Genomic DNA, 25,405 nt, shown 5'->3' with positions numbered 1-25,405 from the left:
AAATGTTTGAGTCTTCTCTTTTTGTGTCATTGCACAGTATATTATTTATAGTTTCTTACATTATCAGTGAACATTGGCATGCAAAAAGCAGCAAAAAATAAAAAAGGGTGTTATCATTTTTTACAAAAAAGCTTATTATAGTAACTGGGCCCATTAGGGACCCTCATTCCAGATATACAACATGATCAAAACTAGTTGCATCCAAAAACCCCATTTAAGGAGGGAGAGAGTAGAGAGAGGGTTTGTTAACAAAGTTTAGCAGCAGCTGAACTAAACATATAGGTATTTGTTTCAGTGTTAATTTTGTCAACTAAAACTATGGCTAAAAATGTTTTTTCGACAGCCTTTTCTGTGATGACTAAAACAGACAAAAAATAAGTTTAGTTTTCATCAAGAAGACGAAAAGTAGACCAAAATGCAGTTTCATCAGACATTCAAAATCCATGATATTTCTCCACTGTGGGTATATCTGTCAAAAACAATGCATCTGCAGCTATTATGCCTCTCAGCTGTAGAAAGCAGGTATTCCAGGTTTGGCAGAGTGCATAGAACACAGTACCATGATTTGGTACCAGATTTAGGCAAGAGAATAAAGGCTTGGACTAGAGGTGGGCGGTATTAATACCGTCACTGGTAAAGTTTTTGCCACAGAATGGATTAGTGCAACACTGTCATCATGGTTTAAATGCCTGCGTTGTGCTGTGATGCACACACAAGGAATATGCGCTCCCACAGCTGGCGGAGCGAGTGATTTGTGACAGACAGCTCAGGCTAAGTCCAGTCAATAGCACGTTTAGCTCTAGTATTACGTGTAGCCAGGTAGCTAACCAAATGTTACCCGTTCTTGCCGCTGAAACTAAGCAGGCATGTTCTTTCCTCTCATAGTCTGACCGCTGTACTGCAACAAAATCGGTGTGCCGTCTCTGTCAGCCTGCCCGGGGCTTTATCACAAGCTAAGTGCTGCTTTGGCTGGTCTCAGTTTGCCGAGAGCCCAGCGCTGCAGGCCTTCGTCTTACAACGGCTTAAACAACCCTTTCTAAAGGCCTATTTTAACTTTTGCCTTCTTTTTCTAAGTCCACAGTGAGTCAAAGATCCAGGCTGCGATGTTAAATGAGGTCAGAAAGGCTGCTGTAAACTAGTTGCAAAAATTCTCAGGTACAGCAGCCAAAGCTAAGCTAACGCAATGCTAAACACGCTACTTCCGTCAAGCTCTTCACAACAAAAGTCTGCGTCTGTTATTTTTCTAAAGAGCTTTTATTGTGAACGCCTTCACCAGTAAACGTGTTCAAGTCATTAGCAGCTTAACACACCTTATCAGGATGGAGATGAAATGTGAAACTTGGAGTGCAGTTAGACAGAAGTAAACCCAGAGACCTAGAGAAAACAGAACATGTTTTCTGTGTTCCTCTGTTGAGTACGCCATCAAATGCTTGTTTTAAGGGGAGAAGGGGGTTAATAACATATGAATTTGGATTGAAAGCATTATCTCTTTTCATTTTTGTAATACTGCAATATAATACTGTTACCATCAAAGGCAAGAAAAATACTGTGATATGATTTTTAGGCCATATCGCCCAGGCCTAGCTCAGACTAAATGTTAGGACTAAAATGTAAGGAAGTTTTATGGACTAAAATTAGACTAAAATGTTTTTGAGTTTTTGTCTACTAAAATGTTTTTGAGTTTTCGTCTACTAAAACTACACTGAAACTAAAACGGGTGAAAATGACTCAAATGTGACCAAAACTAAAGGATATTTCATCTAAAGATTAAGACAAAGACTTAAATATTTCTGCCAAAATTAATACTGATTTGTTTGATAGTTCATATTTCCTCCAGCTTCAGCTGTGAAAATCAGAAGCATTTCGTCTTCAGCAAGCTGTTGTTAACCAAGGAGCTTTACTTGGCCATCGTGACCAAACTATCCGATACCTTCTGCAAGCAAGCCAAGCAAGCCAAATCTCTGAATTAACTCGTCAAGTATCTGCTGTGCTCACCTGCCAGTCCTCCTTCCTCTCCTCAGCCTCTGTCACACCAGCTCCAGAACAAACTGTGCCGCCTCTGCTGGATTCCTGTGCAACAAATCCAGAGCCATTTTCAGGTCAGCCAAGCCGCTGTCATGTTTATTTGTTCCAATGCAATACTGTGTTTTGATAGCGCCCTAAGTCTTTTTCAACTGACATCTCTAGGATTCATTATGTATGTGGCTTGCTCAGAGACAGAGCTTTGGTTTGGGCAGAGCCAAGATTTTCTAGCCGACCCATGGACAATCTGAGGTATGATGATTTTAAAAAAGAATTTAAGCAAGTTTTTCCATCATCTGACTATAAAGGAAATGCTTCCCTCCAGTTGATGAATCTGTCCCAGGGTCACAGATCTGTCTCTGATTATTCAATTAAGTTCTGGACATTAGCTGCAGATGTGGATTGACTGAGGAGGCCCTGCAGGCAGCATTTCTAAAGGGATTGGGTAATCAAATTAAAGATGAGTTAGCTACCCATGACAAACCCGCTAACCTTGATTCTCTGGTCTCCCTAACCAACTGTATTGACAACCATCTGAGAACCAGACAACATGAGAAATCAACTATGTATGCTGCCCCTCCCAGTAAATTGTCAGCCGCTTCCCAGTCACCCCAGACTCCTGCCCCAAGCACCATCTCTTCCTCACCTACAATTCCATCTGCCACTGAGGAGCCCATGCAGGTGGGCACAACTTGCCTCACTCCAGAGGAAAATCTCAAACGTTGATGTGCTGGTGAGTGTCTTTATTGTGGCAAACTAGGACACTTCATTTCAACCTGCCCAACCCGGCCAAAAGACAGGGCTCACCAGTAGGTGTGGGGGTACTGGTGAACCAATTCCTCCATGGAACAAAGACCCGAGCTCCAGCTACTTGCAACCCTTTTGTTGTAATCTCCTCTCCCTTCCACTTCTGGCATTGATTGATTCTGGGGCAGAGGATAACTTTTTAGACCAGCAGGTTCCTCTTCAAGCAGGAGTCAGAACTGAACCCTTGGAGAAACCCCATGCAGCCCTAGCTGTTGATGGGAGCCTTCTAGCTAAGGTAACCTACTGCACAGAACCTTTGACCCTCATCCTGTCCGGTAATCATCGTGAAACTATTAGATTTAACATTATCACAGCACCTTCCACACCACTGATTTTGGGACACCCTTGGCTATCTAAACATAACCCTAAAATTGACTGGTCAGCAGGAAGAATAGGAAGCTTTGCCATTCTCTATGCCTTCAATCTGCTTTGTCTCCTTCAGGAAATACGACTGTGCCTTCCCCCACTCAGGCTGAAACCCCTGACCTCACAGCCGTTCTTGAGGACTATCATGGGAGATGTCTTCAGCAAAATAAGCATGCTCATTGCCCCCACATCATCCTTATGATTATGCTATTAACCTCCTACCTGGTGCACCTCTTCCATCCAGCCGCCTGTATAACTTGTCTAAGCCTGAAAGATAGGCTATGGAAACTTACATCCAGGAATCACTAGCTTCAGGTATCATTCCTCCTCTCCAGTGGGAGTGGGTTTTTTTCTTTGTTTCTAAGAAAGATTCCTCTCTCAGACCATGCATTGACTACTGAGGTTTGAATAATATTACTGTAAGGAATAAATACCCTCCGCCACTCATTGACTCTGCTTTTGCCCCTCTCCAAAACGCAACTGTCTTCTCTAAGTTGGATCTGCGAAATGCTTACCATCTGGTACGAATCTGAGAGGGAGATGAATGGAAGACAGCTTTCAACACTCCCCTTGGCCATTTTGAGTATCTAGTAATGCCATTTGGCTTAACCAATGCCCCTGCTGTTTTCCAGGCTTTCATTAATGATGTCCTAGGAGACTTTTTGAACCGTTTCATCTTTCCAGAGACATACATGAACATAAGTCACATGTCCGCCAAGTCCTTCAGAGGCTCCTAGAGAACAAACTCCATGTCAAGGCAGAGAAATGTGAGTTTCACTACGGTAAAGTCAGTTTCTTGGGTTCAGTCAGTGATTTATTATGAACCTAAAATTGAGCACACATTAAATAAGGGGTAAAATAATCTGTATGATTTTGATGTAAGTTTTTTAAGAACATAAACAGGTATAAAGGTATAAAGATAAAATCTTTATCAGGTCAGACCAGGAAACCGTAGAAATTAGGATTAGTCTGGGCATCTCTGATTTAAGTAGCTCCAAGAGCACAAAATTGTTTAATGATAATTTTTTTATAGATTTTGGCCTCTCATTTTTGCTCTCAACAAGCACTAGTTTGATGTATTCAACTTTAAAATGTACAAATTTTACTCCCGAGGATAACATCCCCAGAACTCCCCTAAAAAGGTCACAGTGCACATGATCAGACTGGCACTACCTCTGCCTCAATTTGAGCCAATAAAACCCCTGTAAACCAATAATATTCTGACCTGTCTTTATAAATACCTGTAGCTCATGGGAACAGCATCCTGGATCTGTTGAAAGTGAGAATACTGCTCTCTAAGAGAGAGCCTTTTCATTGCCCAAGTATCGTGTTTATCTCCACGGAGGTGTAGAAGTGTTTCATAAGCATGTGAATTCACAAAATGCTCAGAAAACTGTCAAACAAATGAACAAAACTTAGTTTAGCAAAGATGTACTGTCCACAGAGTGAGTAGCATCCTCCACAGCTGACTAGAAGATGTTACACGCCGTCATGTATCACTGATGTAACAGTTAAACAGTTAAAATCATGACCCTCTTTACGGTGGCATGTAGCCAGGTATGTCTGTGATTGTGGTCACAACAGATACTGAATACAAGAAATGTCCTAACACATGATTATTTATCATTCATTATTATTTATTTTTTTACTTATTATTATTATTATTATTATTATTTTGTCACAAATACTAATGAAAAATTTATGTATTTAAGAAAAAATAAGGGGAACCTTGTGACATTCAGCAGCTTCCTGTATTGGAGCTACCTAGAATCTCTGTAAAATCAATGGCTTTCTGACATGTTTTGTTGATCATCAAGGATATTGGTGTTTCATTAGGCACCAGGAAAAAAATGTTGAGGTAACCATCCCATTTGGATCCAAAAAATATTTTCTAGATTTAGTGCCATGAACCACGAAAAATTCCGACAAAGCTCTGTGAAAAGTAGCCTGAAGTTCAAGTGATATTCAAACACCAGTCTGCTTTTAGTCAACATTCAAAATTAGGATTGGAGGATTTTTCAACAGAAAACAAATAAGAGCAGCCTATTAGCTCTTTTCTGTTGTCGTTTGGTTGAGTTGGCCTGGGAAACTGTAGTATTTGTGCACATCACTACTGTTGCATGAATTCATTAGCCCCATCCCTCTCATCTTGGAGTGAAAAGGAAGGTAGGCAGCCACGCAGCTGCAGACAAGAGGGGATCATCTTTGCAGGTGAGTCATCATTTTACAGTTCTCTGTTTGTGCCTGATATGAACTAGAAGAAAAAGTGCTGTTTTTCTTTTTCTTTAGGGTGGTGGGATTTGAAAACATCTTATTTGAAACTCTCTAACTCTAAATAAGCAGTTTGAGCAGCACACCAGGCAGTTTGTGCTTTAGATGTTGTCATCTTAGAAATAGGCTACTTAGAGAATACTAGTCTTTACTTTGGCATGTATAAAGCAGTTTCAATGAGCTTTCCACTTATTATGGCTTTACATCCTATAACATCCATTGTGGTTGTTGGACTCAAAAACATTTTGATTAGTGTCAGACTGTAATGAATGTTGTTGCTGGGCTTTAATCCAAAATGGAAATATGTGCCCACATCAATCTGATGTTATTTTCTTCACAGTACAATTTAAGATCATTTTTTTTTAAATTTGTACTTCAAGGCTCACAATGTCCTTTACATAAAAGATAAAAGTCATATTTTACTGCTGTAAAGTCCTTGCAGTCATAGGGCTTTTTGAACATAAATTTTCAAGTAGGATTGGATGTGATAGTATCTGATAGTTTTACAGTAATTTTATCATATCTAATTTCTCTTGATTTGTTTCAACTCGTCAAGCTTACAACCAAACAAAACCTTCATCTTCACCCCTCATCACTGTCAGATCATCATTGTACAGTCCCTGAGGTATTCATTAATTTCTTTCCAAGACAGCCACAACACGTGTTACCACCAAGTTATGATGTTTGATATCATTCCTTTCATAACAGTCAAATGTATATTATGTTAGAACATAGTAAGAAATGTATATTATTATCATTGCTTTATTGTCCCGAAATATCAGCAAAACACACAAATTATTTTTTACTGTTTTTGTTGTTGTTGTTGTTGTTGTTGTTGTTTTTTACTTAATAGACATCTGCTTAAAAGTGCATCTCAGGACCATTCAATGGCCTTTCTAAGGACAGGCAAAATGTACTTTTAGCTCTAAATCTATTAGTACATGTGCTGATAACAAGTACATCAGGGTCGCCTGTGACAGAAAGCATTAAGATGGGAATGTAGATAAAGCAACCAGACTAGAACTAAAACATTTCATCTTGTGATTTCTACAGGAAAACTGAAATTCCATCCCAAGGATTAATTAACCTGAACCTACTTTAGAGTCAATATTATAGCTGAAACAATCACAGTTGTGGTTATTTTTTTAACCTTTGACTTTTTATGTATCGTAGATAAGTGTGAGCAAACTGCTTTGAAATCCCTTTCCAATTACAAATCAGATCAAACCACTCAATTCTTACCGTAACATCTTTGTGTTTTAACAGGTCGGATTAAACTATGGATAACAGAAGCGCGGGACTGCTTGAAGATGCCAACACATCTCTTCAGAGTGAGCTTCCCTCCTGTCATACACTGAGGAACCAGGCCTCTCAAATTTTCCTGTATGCCTTCCTTTCTGTTGGCATTGTCTGCACAGTGGTGGGCAACTTTCTTGTGGTCCTGTCCATTGCGTACTTCAAGCAGTTGCAGTCACCCACAAACTCCTTTGTCATGTCCCTGGCAGTGGCTGACTGCCTTGTTGGACTGGTGGTGATGCCTTATAGTATGATTCGGACTGTAGAGGGATGTTGGTACTTTGGTGTCCTTTTTTGTGGGCTTCACTCCAGCTTGGATGTCATGCTGTGCACAGCATCCATATTCCATCTCAGCTGTATCGCCTTTGACCGCTACTATGCTGTCTGCAACCCCCTTGTGTACTCTTTAAAGATGTCTCGCAATAATGTTGCTCTCCTAATTGTAGTCTGTTGGGCTGTTCCCATGCTTATTTCCTTTGGCCCTATCATGCTTAATCTCCATATTGCAGGTGTCAACATTGTGCTCCCTAATGATGTATGTGTGTTCTTGGTTAATCGAGTTTACGCTGTCATGGCTTCCTTGGTAGCTTTTCATTTACCAATGGTTATCATGCTAATAGCCTACTGGAAGATCTTCAAAGCAGCCAAACGGCAGGCCATGCAGATCAGCGCAATGGAAAGCCAGATGGCTGGTGGAGTGGGCAAAGACTCGAGTAAGAAACAAAGACACCGAAACACCATAAAGAGGGAAAAGAAGGCAGCAAAAACTTTGGGTATCATCATGGGAGTTTTCCTTCTCTTCTGGATGCCCTTCTTTACTGTCAACATTGTTGACCCCTTCATTGACTACAGCACAGAGGTGATTGTCTGGGACATATTTTTGTGGCTGGGATACATCAACTCATCTCTGAACCCCTTTCTGTATGCTTTCTTCAACCGCTCCTTCCGTCGGGCTTTTCTCATGTTCATAGGCTGCAGGGTCTGCCTACCTGGATCCTCCCCTGGGATGGAGCTGTCACAGACCAGGAAGGAGAAAAATGAACGTGCAGATAAATGATAAAATAAGGATCAAACCCGTATATTTTGTGTGGACATGTAACTGTTACTATAAAGCAGAGGTGGAAAGTAACATTTACTCTAATTACTGTAATTGAGTTGGTTTTTGGGGTGCTTTTATTTTTTTCAGTACATTTTTAACTATTTGTGTTGTTGCACTTGAGAACAGTCTTGGTCTTGAGAATTTTTTTTTAATGTCTTGGTCTTATCTTGGAATCCAGAGTAATTTTAGTCAATCTTGTCTTGGTCTTGGACTGGCTGAACTCAGGATTTTCCATCAAGACTGGTCGAGACCACCACCACAACACTCCACAACTCGGCATTAAAAGTACTGTCAATTCCTGCCTCCTTTGCACCAGTAGAGAATTTTTTAGTAGAGCAGGCATTATGAGTCCCCGTCGTGCATATTTAGGTCACAAAATGCTGCAGTCTCTTGTGTTTCTTAAATGCAATCAAGCTCTTTAAATCTTTAATCCCATGTAAATAAATGGGACTTTTGAGGACGTGTTTTGTGGTCTTTTGCAGCCCCGCTCCTGTTTGTTTACTCATGGTAACAAACTCGGAGTTTTGAGTATTTTGTTACCAAATTTTTTTCAGGCTGGGCATATAGTATCATTTTCAGTTGAAGTGTTCCTGATTAATAAATGTTGTAATTTGACTCAAAACAGCTGCCGTTAGGTCACTGATTGTTATGCCTCTTTGGAAATCTATTCAAGTGCCTTATGTCTCAGACACCTTCAATATTCAGATCCTAACAAACCTGTCCATCTTATTTCTAGTCAGAAATACCTCTTAACACTTATTTTAGCCTTTGTTCACCTGACAAATCTAAATAAACACATAATTTGAAGACATTTTTAAAAATCCCAGACTTGTCAGTGGCTTTTTAATACATACAAGAGTTTCTTTTTGACAAGAAATTAGATGAACAAATTTACTAAGTTTAGGACACCTTTTTTACAGTCAGATTCATTTAAAAGCTAACCAAAATTAAAGAGGGACTGATCTTTTACTGTTCAGCCTTGTGATTTTTTTCAGTTGTTTGTTGTGGCCTTGGTATCGGACTCAACTCAGCCCTAAAAGTCTTGGTCTTCTCCAACGCTGATCAAAGGGCAGCTGGACTGGGAACAAATTATTGAAGATGTTCCGCCTCTTCTCCAAAAGGCACCTTCAGTTCTGAAACTGGGGAAGAGTCGGAGTATAGCATAGGATGACCATTGCTATGCAGATGAGCTATGTGGTCACCTGACAGCCATTAGCAGAGATGTTTTGTGTTTGTTGAAAAGTACATAGGATGATGAAGTTAAAATAATTTGCATGTGGAATCACTAATGCAATATTGAGAAAAAAAGAAATCACAATTGTATCATTTTCCCTAAATCATCCAGCCGTGATAGCTACTCAGTATTTAAATCAAACTTTGAATGAAATACTTTTTACTTTTATTTGGCCTTTTTTTAAGTTCAGTGCTGTAATGAATTACTTCCATTTAAACATATTAAGTAAATCTGGGTACATCATCTTATATCTGAAAATATCATTGTATTTTTATCAGAAGCAAAATGAGACACAATGTATGAAGGTAGTGTCTTTTTTCCCCTAAATACTTACATTATTTGACATGATTAGTCTTCTTACTAATAATTTCTTTTGTAAATAAAGGAAGACTAGTTTATATTCAATGAGAAAATGCCTGACTTGTACGCTATACACACTTTATGATCGTAAAAACATTCAATCATCCAATCATGATGCACCAAAATGCAAAATTATAAGATCCTCATGCCAAATTTACTGAAACTGCTTATTTCTAAAGGGGTTTTAGATGTAAGCTGAAAGCTTTGCTAAACACTCAAAGGTGTTTGAACGATTTTCATCCTTATAATAGAAATCATTGATACTGAAAAGTTAATACATATTTTCTATTCATTGTGAGCCAGGTTTTGTTGTAGAAAATTAGTCTGCTTCGTCGAGTACAGTTCACACTTTTAGCGTGTAGAGGGCGCTCTAACGCTTCCGCAAAGACGTCTTGATAAACGACGACTGGCTTCGACAAACATCGTCTTTTGTCGGAAATTGAGGCTCGAATCAAGGATGGAAGAGGAGGCACGCAAGCTTCTCGAGGAAGGAATAAGAAAGAAATTGCTCAGTCCTGGTAAAGGAGAGCTCTCGACTTTTCCAAATGGAACAAAGGTAACGCCGTGGTGTCAGCTGCCATAAGTGATTTGTCCAGTCCTTTGAATTTAGACAAGGAAATACGAAGGAGCATATAAGCTAAAGCTATTTGTAACGGCTAACACATTTGACTGCGAAATTAGCACAAAGCGCTTTACGTGTGGGTACACGCAGTTGTATGTGCCAAAGAGCCTTTCCTCGCTTCTCAATAATGATATAAACATTAGAATTTGGGTAGAAATGATTTTAGTAGAGTTTTCTTTTAAATGTCGCCTATTTTTCATCTGATGGAAACAGCCACGGGGCGGGACAGGATGGGCTGTGTTTATGAAAGGTGATTGGCTAGAACGTACTGTCAATATATGTTCATAGCTGTGATTGGCTAAAATACGGCTGAACGTAGACTGTGATAAGGTTTGTCAAGAGAAGAGCAGATTACTCTTTTGTCTTTCGATAAAAAGCTGTGAGTTTTATCAATCTGGATTCATCCGGCTTGTTTTAAACATATTTATTTTTACTGGGGGGTTCTTTAGATAAGTATTTAATACTGTGCTGTCTCTGTCTCTCAAGGTAATTTTCCATTATCGCACCAGCCTGTGTGATGGCACGGTGCTGGATGATTCCAGAACCATGGGAGGACGCAGCAAGCCCATGGAGCTCATCTTGGGCAAAAAATTTAAACTAGCTGCTTGGGAGAGAGTGGTCATCACCATGAGACAAGGCGAAATTTCAGAATTCACCTGTGACACAAAGGTTTGTGTGAAACGCCATAACCAGTGCTTAAATCCACGAGGGAGTTGGTGCTTTAACACAGTATGCCTTAGGAGAGAAGTAGAATCAGTGACTCCGTTTGATTTCTTAGCTATTTGCTCCTATTTGATGTCATCTTATTACCCTTTAATACAGCTGTAACATTCAGGCTCTAGCTTTTATACTTTCCACATATCATATCCTTCATTTTCGCATTCTTTTGCATTTGATTCATCCTGTTTCTTTTCTCTTTTATCCTTGCTTTTTACCCTTTTCTGTTTTCTCTCTGCTGCATTTTACTGCCCTCTGACATCATTTGCCTAGCTTTGTTGTGGAAGTTCATTGCTTGTATACTGAGTGTTATGATGTGTTTGTTTCTGTAGTGCTATAAGGGTTATAAGAATTATGGGTAACATTTTATAATGGCTGCACATGTTTAGTAAATAGTAAAGCATCGGTAAATACTTAAGTCATTATCTATATAGGATTATTAATGAATGCATTTCACTAATAAGAAAAGCAAGAAGTGCTTTATTTATGCATCTGTGAAGCATAAGTGATCCCAACTCTCTTTTTTATTCTTACCATAACCAAACCCCTTTACCAACACTCCAGTAAAGCATTTAAAGCTTTTAGTAAACGGCATATTAGTTAAATGCTTAGGAAATGATTACCTTAGTACTTACTTAGGCTTTACTGTTGCTTTATAGTGTGTGTGTTTATTATAAGGTATTTCTGCATTCTGAATTATATTGCTGTTGGTCAGTAAGGATGCATTGTAACAGAAATATTGTTATTTAAGTTCCCTGACTGTTTATTTTCACCCCTTATTTAGCACACAGCATTGTACCCGCTTGTGTCCCAGTCCTTAAGAAACATCAGTGCTGGTAAGGACCCCCTGGAAGGGCAGAGACATTGCTGTGGGATTGCTCAGATCCACTCTCATCATTCTCTAGGCCATAAGGACTTGGATCAGCTTCAGGCCAATCCACAGCCTCTTGTCTACACTATTGAGCTGCTGGAGGTGAGTAGTCCTAGAAGGGTTCAGTATTTCATTTTATTTTGTATTTCACAGTAAAATGAATATCTTTGTGTTATGGATATAAAAAGTCCTGTTGACATGTTTTATTCTGTTTATACAATGTTGTAATATGTCACAGACAAAACATGAAATTATCACTTTTACTATTTTGCATGTATGGGAGTGACAAAATAGACACAACTTTCAATGTAAAGTTGTTCAGTATGCCAGCACTTTAAAACCCAGTGAAGCAAAATTGTAAGCCTTCCTCTACAGTATTATTGAAGGACTTTTAACATTCCAGCCTTGTAGGGTTTAAGCCCAAGCAATTTGTGATTTCACCATCTTCCTCTCCTTCTCAGGTTCTGCCTCCAGGAACTTTCCAGCTCGATGTTTGGGCGATGACAGATGAAGAGAAACTCCAGCTGGTGCCACAGATCCATGAGGAGGGAAACATGCTTTTCAAACAGGGCAAAATTACGGAAGCCTCGGGGAAGTACTACAACGGCATTGCCTGCCTGAAAAACCTACAAATGAAGGTAAGGTCACAATTAAATTTAAAAAAAGAGGGGTTGGTTAATGATCGATTTTTAAACTTTACCACCTTTCTAACACACAAAACATAACCAATGCCACTCTTGGCAGAGTGATATGTGACAGACAAAAGCTCAGTCTGAGTCCAGTCAATATCTTGTTAATCTATATCACTAAAGAGCAGCCAGATAACAAGCCAAACGTCACCTGTTTGTGTCAGTACAATCAATGTGAACCACAGCAACGAGGTAAAGCATGTCTTCTGTCCTCCCCATGTTAAATACGTATGACAACAGCAACATACAGCAGGTGTGCTCTCTTTTCAGACCAGGCAGTTTCTTTCAGCCTGTCTGGGGCTTTAACTCAAGCTGTGAGCTGCAATGAATTAACTCTGTTTGTCTTGAGCCCAGCACTGTAGCGTTCTTCATAATAAAAGTCTATAATTGCTGAAGTGCTTTTATTGTGATATTTTTCTGTGGTCTTATGCTCAGACCTGAGTTAAGTAGGCAATTACAGGTTTGTTTTAGCAGCAATAGGGAGGTTGTAGCATCTGAATTTGTGTTTACATACATCGTCTCTATTAATTTTGTAATACCCCTATACAATACTGTTACTGCAAAGGGTAAGAAATACAGAGATTAGACCATATTTCCCAGCCTTCCTTACCAAATAAAAAAATCTCGGACTCTCTTTCCCCTGGCAGGAGCATCCTGGAGATGAAGCGTGGCTCAAGTTGGACCATATGATCACACCCCTGCTCCTTAACTACTGCCAGTGCAAGCTGCTACAGGGCCAGTACTACGAAGTCATTGAACACTGCACATCTTTGATCTTCAAATATGAGGGTAGGGCTTTGTTGTTGAAGCTGTGCATGAATGATAGCTGTTTGTACCACAGATTGTAATTGTGTTATTGTAACAACTGATGTATGATTGCAGCAGCTAATGGAAGAAACTGCAATCTACTTCTACATTTTCTTATTTTGTGCAACATTGGTTTCTTAAAACCCTGTGATTTTCAGTTTGAATGCTGTGTTGGTATTGACACATCTAAAATTGTCATGTTTGTGCTTTTAGGGACTTATTATTTATCTACAAAAATGTTTTTTTTAAGGCAAAATAGATATATTTTCTCTTTTTATAGAAAAAAAAATTTATTTAAATGGAAGTCTTTGGAAAAAAAAAACAGCAACATTTACCTATTCAAACTACACCATGTTCCCTGATAGCCAAAAGTTGTGTCAGTTAAACTTCATCATATGCCACGTCGTTTCCCACAAGTCTGATTTATACTTGGATCGGTAGCCAGTGGAAAGGGCCAACACTACACGCAAGCAGAATGTAATCACTTCTGTTCAAATATCTACTAGTACTAGACATTTGACTCAATTACTTGATTTATACCAAAATTTTCATTCGAACATTTATCTAATCTAACCATTTACTGGGATTGGTGAAACAAATGAAGTAGCATTGTCTTTAAAAAGGTCACCCTAACTAAAACCAAATTAAAGCAACCTTGACTTTGGTATAATCAGTCAATTTGAACCTCTACTTATATTTTCTCTAACTTCATGGATAAGACTGTAACAGTCATCTCTGATCAGCCTGATACTGTCCTTTAACTGCTTAGTTTCAGTGTCTAATGTCTGATTGACATGACTGTCATCATTTTCAATCATATGATTGGAATTATGTTATTGTATTACATATCAGTATCAAGTTTAAAGTTTACCTTTATTATGTATATTAGCATTTTTGCTATACAAATGACAGACATTAAACAAAAGTGCTAGTGTAAGAACAGTCATGCAAGAAATTGACTTCATCACCCTAACAGATTAGATTATTTTACAGCATTATATTATTATTGAGCTCAGTTTCTTCAGAAGTTGTTCTGTATTCGTTTAACTTATTTAAGGGGTTGATCACTACTTCAATCTGCTCTCCTTTAGTTCTATCGACAAACACATCTATCTCCTTACCTCTCACTCACCTGTCTGTTTGGTCGTTAACCCTTTAACAGTCCTCTGCTGCAGAATGATTTAGAAATGTCTTTATTAACAAACTGAAATGCGTCTTGGGTGCTCATTGTTATCCACTCAATGAAGAGCCTAGTTCATGTCATAAACAAACATTGCAGGGTGCAAAGTGTATCAGACACTACAAAGTATGCAGAGAAAAGCAAGACTGTGCACGAGTTTATCATTCGCAGAAGGTTTTTCTCAGTATCCATACCTGGATTGACCGGGCAACTGGCTCACTTGCGAGTATCTGGAGGGAAACACACTGTCAGACAATCATTACGGCTACTCAGTCATGCCTGCCCAAACGAGTGTGTGTGTGTTTATGCTAGTGAGGGGCTTGTGGGTAATGATCCTGACTTTCATTGCTCATTCTGCTGCAACCTATTATTGTTTTCTCATCATTAATTTCCAAAACATTTGCTTTTGTGACATAACGGGGCACTGTAAAAAAATCATTAAGTTTAAAGTTGATGCAGAATTTCATCCTGCGCCACAATTCAGGCTCATACTGAAGAAATGAGCCTAGTAAGTGCATTATAATCTGCGTCAGGACCTAATTCAGTCTTTCTTTGACCATTTTGATACGAAAATGCTGAAATAGCATGCAAATTATACTTGGGTGGGTGTCAGTCTAGACCACAGACACAACCTTTTTTTCTTTTGAGCCAAGCCCCTGCTCCCCCGCTGAAACTGGAAAAACATCTAAAAAAAAAAATCCTACGTTCACTCCACAGTGACCACCTATTACAACAACACCAGTTTTTAATGAAGTGTTGCTGTATCATCGCCCTTTTTTTAAGCATGTAATTTTTGTTTGGGTTTTCTTCATTATTTTGTCCCTGTCAAAGGAGAATTTTGATCACCTCAGGGACAGAAAATAAAAGTTATCTATCCTTTCATATGAAAAACAATGAAATATTGCTGTCAAATAATCAAGTGTAAGGGTAAAATCAGTCCTGACAGATTAATCCTGCATACATGTTCTTACCAAGAAAAAAACAATTCACTGGGTGTGTTATGGTTTTAGCTTATATTTGCAAATCTAATTTTGGCTGTCTCAGAACAGTCCCAGGTTTGGAAGCAGTGGTTTATGCAACCTACCTGCATGTTTTCTTTTTTGCATGTTCTCTACCCATACAATTGTATTTTATTACGAACCTGGCATACTAAATAACTTACAGTGCTAATTTAGTAAAGCCCTTAAAAGATCCTTAAAGTTGGCCAAGTATTTTAGTTTTTCAAGTTGTCAGTAACCCAGTCCTTGACCTTTTTAGTTTTGTTTAATTTTCCTCATCATCCTCATAACAGACAATGTGAAGGCCTTCTATAAGCGAGCTAAGGCCCACGCTGCAGTGTGGAACGAGGCAGAGGCTCGGGCAGACTTTGCCAGGGTGCTGGTGCTGGATCCGTCGCTGGAGCTGTCTGTTGCCAAAGAGCTGAGGGTCATGGAGGAGAGGATCCGCTCAAAAGATGCGGAGGACAAGGGTCGTTACAGAGGGCTATTCAACAAAACGCCTGCCACTGCCACTACAGTCAGTCTACTTTTATGTTGTGTTTTTTCCATCTATCCAACAAGCAGAGAATTATTTTAGACTGTTTTATAAAGTATCCTCCAAAGTAAAGGCATGTCTGTTCTTCCTCCTCATAGGGTTGAATCTCACAGTGGTTTGAAATAAAAGGATGCCTGGTAATTTCAAGATCGAGGGGAGACAGTAGACACTGCTGCTGTTCCAGTCTTACCCATGCACCCAAGGTTAATGCTCTGCCACCAAGCAGAAACCCTCCCACACGCTGTCAGGTTACTCATTCGACTGCACCAGCAAGTTGCTCCTAAATACCAACCCTGTTTTTTAGCCTTATTTTCTCTGATACAGCTCCTTCTCTTAAAATGTTGATTTAAGTGATTAAGATGTGCTGACACGATCAGCTTGACTTAAGAGACAGTCATATAAACCCTCATGTCTGTCTTGACCAGCAACATAACACACTTGTAGGATCAATATCTTCAGAACGTCTGGATTACACTTTCTCATATTACCTGTAATGTTTTCAGATGATAATGGTAAATGCTCAGAGTAATGGGCTGCATACAGAATGTTATTTAAAGCTTCATTATTCACAGGGAATGCTGCAGTAAGATATTTTTTCATTTAATGAATGATGAATTTATCTGTTTGTGAAGTCATTTTATAGCAGTTTAGCATTTAGCAAACACAAATTCACCAGTGTTGTTTTAAACGAGTATCTTAAGCATTTATTTTCTGCTTTTCTCTGATGTATGAAAGCTGTTGGATAACCCTAAAATACTTGCAATTGTAAGCCAAATAGGAGCTATTCCAGACTGAAATGCCCACGATGGAGAAAACTTAGAGATTATTTTGTTTTTGCACAAGATCTTCACAAACTCACACATCAGACCCTCTTTTTGATCCTGGTCACAGCAAGGCATTGTATTTAAGAGATCAGTATCTCCTCCCAGGGGCAGTGACAGGGACACAGAGCTTTCTGTGACAATCATTATAAAACACATGGGCTTGTGTTACCTGCTTTCTCCTTCGTACCAACTTTGTGTATGTAAGACATACTTTGTTTTGTTCGGTAAAACCCTCAGCACTTGCTTATTAAGAGCTTGTTACGGTTCTTTTGAAGCAGTGGCTCAACCTGTCAGAAGTGGGCTGTAACTGAGGTCGTGATTATGTATTTGGAAATAAATGTGCTAATCTCTGGATTTGTATCGTTTTAGGTGTTTGTTGTACTCTGTCATATTAAAAGGTTTAATTTTCTTTGACAGAGCCCCTGTAGCCTTTGAGTAAAATATTTACAATGTTAAAGATGTGAATTTTTTTCTGAGATCTTGTGTTGTAAAAGTAGTTCATTGTGATGAGCTTGATGCTGTTCAACACTGAAACCAAGCTGCTGATCTTTATTATGTCTTATCACAGTCTAAGTAATCTTCAAAAGAGCCAGAAATCACATTTTCAACAGCCAATATAGTTACTTTTCATTATTTAATTAAGATATACATACCGAACTGCAAAAATCTGTTTTACAAAATTTCCATACTAACAAAATGACTTGAGATGTACAGAGTTTTTTGGGGGTTGAGAAACATCCAAAGTGTGTTTACAAAACAGGATGGAAACGGACAGGATGACTGAGACGTGGTATGGTGAAAATGCTTGGATTAAATTACAATATTTACTTTTAAGTTGATGTTCAAGAGAGAAATGATCTTGGGTGGAGGTTGAACATGGATTTCATCATTAAAGGAAACAAACCCCATTGGTCAATAGCCATTAATTAACAACTAGCACTTAAACTATTCCACCAATTTTACTTCTTTCAATAATCACAGCTCTACTTAAAATGCAGTGAATTCCCCCCTTATACAGAAATACATATAAAACTGCTTTTTGCATACACCACAGGTCACTGGAAGGTTGTAATGAACAAAATGTGTGTGTGGTGGAATGCAGAAACAAAGGAGGACATAATGCACATATAAAAAAGCCAGTGAGGAAAGTGGTGGGAAGATAGAAAAGGGGTTGTAAAACGGACCATCCTGATGAGATCAGGCTCTACAGGGCAAGACTGAGGTGAAGGGGTCTTTCCAAAAGGTTATGTGCGGGCACTTCGCTCCGTCTCTGCCAGACACTCCCTGACCAGTGCACGAGCGTGGATTATACCTGAGCGGGAGAAACACAAGGTATTAAGAGGTGTTCAATATACATTTTGACATTTAAAACATAACTGGAAGTAATTGCCTTCTGTCTGAAACTAGTGAACATCCAATGGATATAACATTGTCAAAGCTAAGACAATAGGACTGTGGTTCAAGTTTAGAGCTGAAATTGGACTCCAGCAATCTATTTCCATTTTCAAATTAACACCACATCCACTGTGATTTATAAAGTACCTAATACTGATCCCGTTTCATCCACAACCTCCCACTGCACACATGTATCATTACTAGGTATTAGATTTTTTTAAAAACTGCAGCTCCCAGTTCTTGGATTCTGCTGATGAGTAACGCTATTTTTGTTGCCCTACACACCTCAAAACAGTTTGCATAATAAAATATATGTATAGAGCAAAATTAATCCATGTTTAACCAAAAATATCAGTTTAATTTTTTTTCCACTGCATTATCAAAATACAAAGGAAGATGCTGGTGTCAAAATTAAAATTGCAAATATTTATTGATAGATTTCAGGTTCGATGTTCTTGGGCTTTACATGGACATGTATCACTGTTTACCTTAAAAAATCATCCTACAATAAGAAACATACAGGGAACACATCCTGTCATTGCTGACTTCCCTGAGAAGCCAAAGAGCATATTTATTTTTATTTTCATAGTCCCTGACTGTTGATGCTTTTTTATTATGTGGTACCAGCTCGACTTGTTGAATCTACTCTGGCTTTTTGATATTCCATTAGGGTCATACTTCTTTTTTTTTTTTTTTGTCTCACTTAAGGCTGAAAGATATTGTGACTATTGTCACATCACAGGGCACACATGATCTGAAGCACATAATGCTGCCACCTCTGTGCTGTTGGATATGAACCAAAACCGTAATATTTCCTGTTTCCATGATTTATCTGCCCTGAAGTCAGCCTGATATCATCATCTGCAAGCAGAGTACAGAGCACTGTGCAGGCAGAGTCTGTGTGTCTCATGCATGTGCGTTCAAGCTACAGGTGATGCTGTTGCCATCACAGTTACACCAGCATGATGCTCAACTGCACACGGCTAGTTTTAAGTGAATATGTTCCTGCTAACAGTAGCACCTTGGCCTAGTGCTTGTTAATATATGGTCTGTTAACAGCACTGACAGGCCGATTATTTCCCGTACATCAACATCACTTAAGTTGAAATCGCTCATATTATCTTTGTCTTAGCCTGGTGTGGTGTTGTTATCCCAGTAGAAGCCCGCAGACCCACATAGCTGATAGAGGAGAACGGTGCACAGAGGCGGAATTAGACAAAATGCCGAAAGCTGCATCTTAAGTTGGTTAATATTTCAGCTGCAGCTCCAACAGTATAAGGAACAGAATGGGTAAACATGGCTGAAAGCAATATATATATATATATATATATATATATATATATATATTTTTTTATTTTTTTTTTTTTTTTTTTTTTTTTTTTTTACTTAAACGCACAAAAAGGCATCAGTGCTTAGTTTAGACTCTGTTGTAGGACTATGACTCTATAGCATTAATATTAATTTCAAAATCATAGAGGCTTTTTTAGAAAATCCTACAGAAAGAAAATGCATTCGGTGGTCCCTCCGGGCAGCCAATATCTTCTTTAGTTTTATCTCTTATGTTGAACACAATCACACATATGACCTGCTCTGAAGCAGGTCATATGTGCAGCAGTGATCTACCCTAGTAAGAAGTGAACTGCCTGAGAACAAAGTTAACCCTGAAAATTCTGTGATAACTGTAAAGGATGACCCATTGTTTTCCTTCTGTGAGGGGTTTTCTATTATGAAATAATCTCTCTTCACTCCACGCTACATGTGAAATCTTTGTTGTTGTTGTGTTTTGCATGCAGGTCAAATCTGAACATGACCAGTTCCCACAGAAGTCTCACAAAGGCCACATTTAATAAAGTAACAGTAACAAAAAAAATGGATCAGAGCAGAAAAAACTACATTAAGGCTTGCAATGTAAACGCAGCCTAAAACACAAACAACAAGCACAAAAATTTCTGAGTGTTTTTGATACGTACCTCTCTTTAGCCTCTCCATGGCACTCTTGCTCCCTGCGTATGTTGGCCTTATCTCACGGCTCATCTCTTCAATGACAGACAGAAGCTCGCTGTAGGTGGACCCTTGAGACACTTTGACAGGCTGTGAAGAAATGAAGAAAAGCTAAGTCAAGCCATTTTACCAGCTTACCACCTTAAAAACTACCACTACAGTTAGAGAAATAACCCAATGAAAGATGTTGACTTCAAATAAAATTATGCAATTTAATGAAATGAGAAAGGAAGGCTCCTGCTCTAGATATGTTTCTTTAAAATACTTAAATCCCAATAACACTACTTCAGACAGGTTGAGCTGCTAAGCTGCCGCCTCACAACATGAGTAATGAATGAAATTAAGCCGTTTATAACCACCACCACAGTTCAATACATACCTCAGTTTTTGGTTCAGATGGCTCTGGCCATCTGAGTGTTTGATTATTTATTTGTATTCTAATATTGATTTTGTAAGTGTAATTTATATGAGCAGGACATATTTAAGACATTTGTTAATATTATGAATGGGATGCATGTGTGTGTCGCCGACTGTCCCTGCATAGCATACAGTCTTAGACATACAATTAACAAGGAGAGTGCGTTTAAGGACTTAATCTTCAGTTTTAAGACTGCTTTTGCCCTAGTCTGTCTACACCAGGCTGTGGAATACCTTTATAACAATAAGTTGCTGACTGTTGTCAGTTATCAGCATGATAAAGACGGGTACAATGTGGGAGGAAGGAGAAAGCTTTTTTTCAGTTGATCTCCACAGCGCATACGAGTGCATATTGCTGCTTTAATTTCACTGAAAATCTGAACAGGGATTTGTTGGCAATTTATTTATTTACCAACCCGATGATACTTTTTCATTGATCCACGAATCACAAGTGTTTTGAGTGTGAAAAGTAGTGCATTAGGGACAAGAGGTCTCCTGGAGCCTTACACTTGTGTGCTTGTGTGTGTTGTGCATCATGCTGTCGTGTCTCTCAGTCAATTGCTGCAAAAGGCCTGACAGCGTACAGCAGGGAAGGAGAAGACAGAGCTGCACCAGCTATTTAGACTCAGCAGTTTTCTTATGTGTGATTATTTTGGTATAAATATCCACCAGCCATGAGGATCAGAAATTTACTTGTCAAATAGACAATCTACCCACGTTTTTTGCAAGGCTGATGTTAATTTTAGACCCTGGTTTGAGTGTTTACTTGTGGTGCCAAGTTTTCTTTTGCACCACAAGGTTCTTTTCACATGTACACACAGATAGAGCAAATTCTAGGAAATACATAATACATGAAAGGAAGTTATATGCAAAGAAAACAAACAAAAACATTTACACATGCATACTGAACTGCAGACATATTTATTTCTGGGCTTTTCCCTTTTACTTTTATTGGTCAGGGAGAGACAGGATAAGATGAGAGAGAGAGTGGGGTAAAGATGTGTCAAAGTGCAAGGATTGGGAATCCATCCTGCGACCAATGTGTTGAGAAAATTAGCCTCTGTATATGGGCTCTTGATCTTCCAACTGAGCAAATCCAGGATCCCTCCTATTGATAATTAACATGAATATAGTCTATAGAAAGAATGATACAAATATTTTTGTCTGCAATACTTTAATTGACCGAGCATGCTTTTCAACTGTTATTTACCTTAGTTTTTACTCAAACCATCTTAATATCACCTTTGTTTGACGAGCAGGTAGAAAAAAACAAGATTCATATGAAATATAAGTTATGTGGCTGCAAAGTGGTAGGTTTGGAAATTATACCACTTGAAATTTGTAATTAAGAATTTGGTTTGTAGTCTGTTTTTATAAACTTAAATTATAGTCAGGGTAGTTTTGTCTTACCAGGGATGAGCATTTCTTTAACAAAAATAAATTCCTCAAACAAGAGAACAGCTTTGCACATACAAAGGGATTAAATCAGTTGCTTTTCAGCTATAAAACCCTTTGAGCAGGGTTTTGGTTTTATATGTGGATGGGGTTAACAAATTTGAACCACAACAGGCTCCTATAACAAAAAAAAATCTAAAGAGATGAAAGTAGGTAGGTATAAGCAAAGTGAAAGACAACACAATCTAAGCTGTCTTCACTGCAGACATACTTGAACAAAGCCCATGGAAGGTGGTCCAAAGTCGCTGAAAGCTGGCCTGAAGTTTGAAGATGAGGGCAGAGATGGAGATGGCACAGAAGAGCCTTCACAGAATAGAAATAGATGTTAAAAAATTAACTTCTTGTGCAGAGTAGAAACTTCCAGTCTTAAACATTGTATTTTAATATCCATGTACAAAACATTACATCGTGAACTTCTCTGACACACTTAATCCAGACAATCAATAATCCAAAGCAAACTATTTTTTTTAATACTGAAGACAACTCAGAGAACCCCTCAATGTCTGCTCTTTACCAAGACTGTTAAAATTTCCTAAATTAATTGTCTATTTTAATGTTGGCATCACTACTTGTTTAGCTTTAATCACAGTTCTGTATGTATGTTGACGGAAATCTTAACCTGAATATTTTACACCATCCATATTTCCATGTCCATTGTTTCTATTTCTTTATGTTTAATATTGAGAAATTGTAGTTGTCCAATAATTGCATGTTCATTGAGAGTTGGTTTCAAACCTGGAGGTGTGTGGTTGGAGCCAGAAGGCGCAGGTGCAATTGGTTTGTAACTCATGGCGATGTCAGCAGGCAGCTCCCCGTACGACGCGCCACTTCCTTCAGTCCCGTCAACCCGGTGCTTATACAGCTTTACTGGTGGTTTTGAGCTCCTAAGAGCTGGTATAAAGACAAAACACACAGCAAAAAACAAATGAAACAGTATGGCATCAATTTACTTTACCCACATGATAACATAAGAAGAAAAGGCCTTAAGTCGCCAAATAAGTATATGTTCATCATTCCATATAGTTGCTTTTCAAGAGCAGTACAAACAGTTCACTGACATAAGGGAAAGTTTGCTGACTTTGTGTTAATCATAGAAGCATGTAGCACTCAAAATGCTTGTCACAAAAGTGTGAGCATTTCCTTCTATTTATTTAGGTAGAGCTTATGCATTTGCTTAACCAAAAACACCAACACTAAAGCCTTTTTTCAGTGTTAGAAATAACAGAAAACAAGTGTGGAGTAAGACACACTGAAAAGCCCTTGGCTGATTGTAGTTTATGGCATGTGCATTCACTGTCAGCTAAGAGGGGCATGCACAGCTCAGCTTTAACCCTTGAATATTACATTAGGGGAGTGATCAATTGAAGCCTGATGCGAATTAAGCTTTATCCAAACTGTCCTTGTAATTACATTAACTCTAAAACCATTATCCTGGCTTCTATCACATTTGAACTTGTTTCCGGTTACATTTCCTGTAGTTCTTGCACGTATGTTTACATTTGCTTGGTCTTTGAGGATAAATACATCATATAAGTTGCTTTACTTGTTACATTAGAAGACAGTGTTCTGCCACAAAGTTACACTGGCCAGAAAGGTCACACCGTCTTTATATCAAAGGTTATCACAGCGCTTAAGACCATTTCTCCAGCTATCAGTGCATGTATGCTTCGTTTGTCATTCAAACTGCATTTTACTCTGCTAATGATGAACTGGGGCTGGGAAGTTTCAAGCATGCATATTCTGTTTTTGCTCATTTGGAGCATGGACGTCAAAATACTCCCCGTACAGGGCAAACGCAACAGAGCCCGAGGTGCCGACCGAAACAAAAGCTGAGGTTAGCTTAAGAGGAAGGTGGCCGGCTAACTACTACTGAGTGATTTTAGCTAGCTAGATAAGCTAGCTTCACCGGTTAGCATAACAACAGAAGTATGAGGCAGAAAAAGCAAAAGCCACAACCTGCTGATGTGATACAAATTGGCATTAAAGATAGAAAGATTATGTTTCATTCTGATGGTTAGAGGGGCTGAAAACAAATCAAAAACTACGGTATTTTTACCTTTTAAAGCAGACTTTATATCCTCTGTGAGAAGGGAGACCTGGCAGGCTTTTCTTCTGATGCGAGTCTGCGCAGTGGAGAGCCGTAGTGTATTTTTCTTTTTTTTAACTTTTGAAGCGATATGATTGGATGATGGGATAGCCTATGACGTGTGCTGAAAACGCGCCAATGCTCATCCGGTCCTAGACCACAGGCTGTATGAAGACCAAAACACCTCATGCAGGCTACTTTTTAAGTGTTTCATGTTTTATAGTTTCTTGTAACCGGTTGCCTGTCATTATCAAACATTTAATGGCTGGATTTTGTACTTAATTCACTTAGAAAATCATTTTAATTTGAAGTCATTTGGAGATACTCTTCATTTGGATTCAATCAGTTGTCAGTATCAATAGGCCTATAATATAGAACAGTAATGGCCTATTTAGGACACAGACAAATGAACTCTGTTTATTTGCTTAATATTTTTAGTGTAAGTGTTATTACATGTCTCCTATCTTTTTAATCATTCACCAGATTTCCTCCTTCTTTTTAATCTTTTGAACATTTTATCCTGTTTTTGCATCAAACAATCAGTTTTTAGCATCCAAGTTAAAATAGGCTAAATGATAATGATTTAGTTAAAAAAAAATCTTGGCGGGTATGACTGTGATGAAGATGGCTGCAGAGGGAAGATGCTCTCTGCAACTTTGCATTAAAACTACCCCAAACTTTGCAAACTTGACTCAAAACTCAGTCTCAACCATGTCAAAACCTAATCTTGCAAAGCAGATGGATTCGCCCGTTTCCATGTGTCTCACTGGCGAATCCATCTTGCAAAGCTCCCATCTGAACCGTTTGAGTCTCCCACATACTTTTTGGTGAACTTTAGTCGTGACTGAATGTGAGTTTTTTCATCAGTTGCTTTGACTTTGTCACTCTCCTGTAAAGCTTTGACTGGTGAAGAACTCGGACAACAGTTGTTGTAGGCAGAGTTGTTGTATCTCTCCCATCTCAGCTGCCGAAGCTTTTAACTCCTTCAGAGTAGTCATAGGTGTCTTGGTGGCCTCTCTCACTAATCTCCTTGCCATATTTCTTCCATTTCTTGATGATGGAATTAACTGGGACTAACCTGGTTAAATAGATAAATAAAGTGAACTCCAGGGATTTTCAGTGTCTCAGAATTTTTTTGTATCCATCCAGTGTGTTATACTTGTCAGTAACCTTTTCTCTGAGTGTCTCCATGGTGTAATGGTAGCCAGGAATACTAAATAACCACATACTTTCAAGACACAGGTGTCTTTATACTACAATCACTGCCCTCAGGTGATCCCCATTTCACTAATTGTGAGACTTCTAGCACCAATTGGCTATACCTCTGTTGATTTAGGTCAGTCACTATAAAGG

The 25,405-nt window shown here is 38.7% G+C and overlaps 3 protein-coding genes across 3 annotated transcripts; 2 read left to right on the top strand and 1 right to left on the bottom strand.

Annotated features, from left to right (window-relative positions):
• The first annotated feature begins 6,745 nt into the window (after positions 1–6,745).
• On the top strand, positions 6,746–7,819 carry LOC121507758 (5-hydroxytryptamine receptor 4). The gene has a single exon (XM_041784092.1). The coding sequence runs from the start codon at positions 6,746–6,748 to the stop codon at positions 7,817–7,819; it is 1,074 nt and encodes a 357-aa protein (XP_041640026.1).
• A 2,043-nt stretch (positions 7,820–9,862) lies between these two features.
• LOC121508619 (aryl hydrocarbon receptor interacting protein) lies at positions 9,863–17,050 on the top strand. Its single transcript, XM_041785596.1, has 7 exons — positions 9,863–10,011; positions 10,564–10,746; positions 11,579–11,767; positions 12,127–12,303; positions 13,002–13,143; positions 15,633–15,856; positions 15,973–17,050. Exons 1-7 carry the CDS (start codon positions 9,913–9,915, stop codon positions 15,976–15,978), a joined length of 1,020 nt encoding a protein of 339 aa, XP_041641530.1. The 5' UTR covers positions 9,863–9,912; the 3' UTR covers positions 15,979–17,050.
• Positions 17,051–17,318: 268 nt separating this feature from the next.
• Positions 17,319–24,093, bottom strand: cdk2ap2 (cyclin-dependent kinase 2 associated protein 2). Its single transcript, XM_041785598.1, has 5 exons — positions 24,023–24,093; positions 22,702–22,857; positions 22,178–22,269; positions 20,064–20,184; positions 17,319–18,010 (listed from the first exon to the last, which is right to left on the bottom strand). Exons 2-5 carry the CDS (start codon positions 22,754–22,756, stop codon positions 17,943–17,945), a joined length of 336 nt encoding a protein of 111 aa, XP_041641532.1. The 5' UTR covers positions 22,757–22,857; positions 24,023–24,093; the 3' UTR covers positions 17,319–17,942.
• Positions 24,094–25,405: the final 1,312 nt, after the last annotated feature.

The sequence above is a fragment of the Cheilinus undulatus genome, linkage group 4, assembly GCF_018320785.1.
Source record: "Cheilinus undulatus linkage group 4, ASM1832078v1, whole genome shotgun sequence".
NCBI classification, from domain to species: domain Eukaryota; kingdom Metazoa; phylum Chordata; class Actinopteri; order Labriformes; family Labridae; genus Cheilinus; species Cheilinus undulatus.
This window is presented reverse-complemented; position numbering and strand designations above follow the sequence as displayed.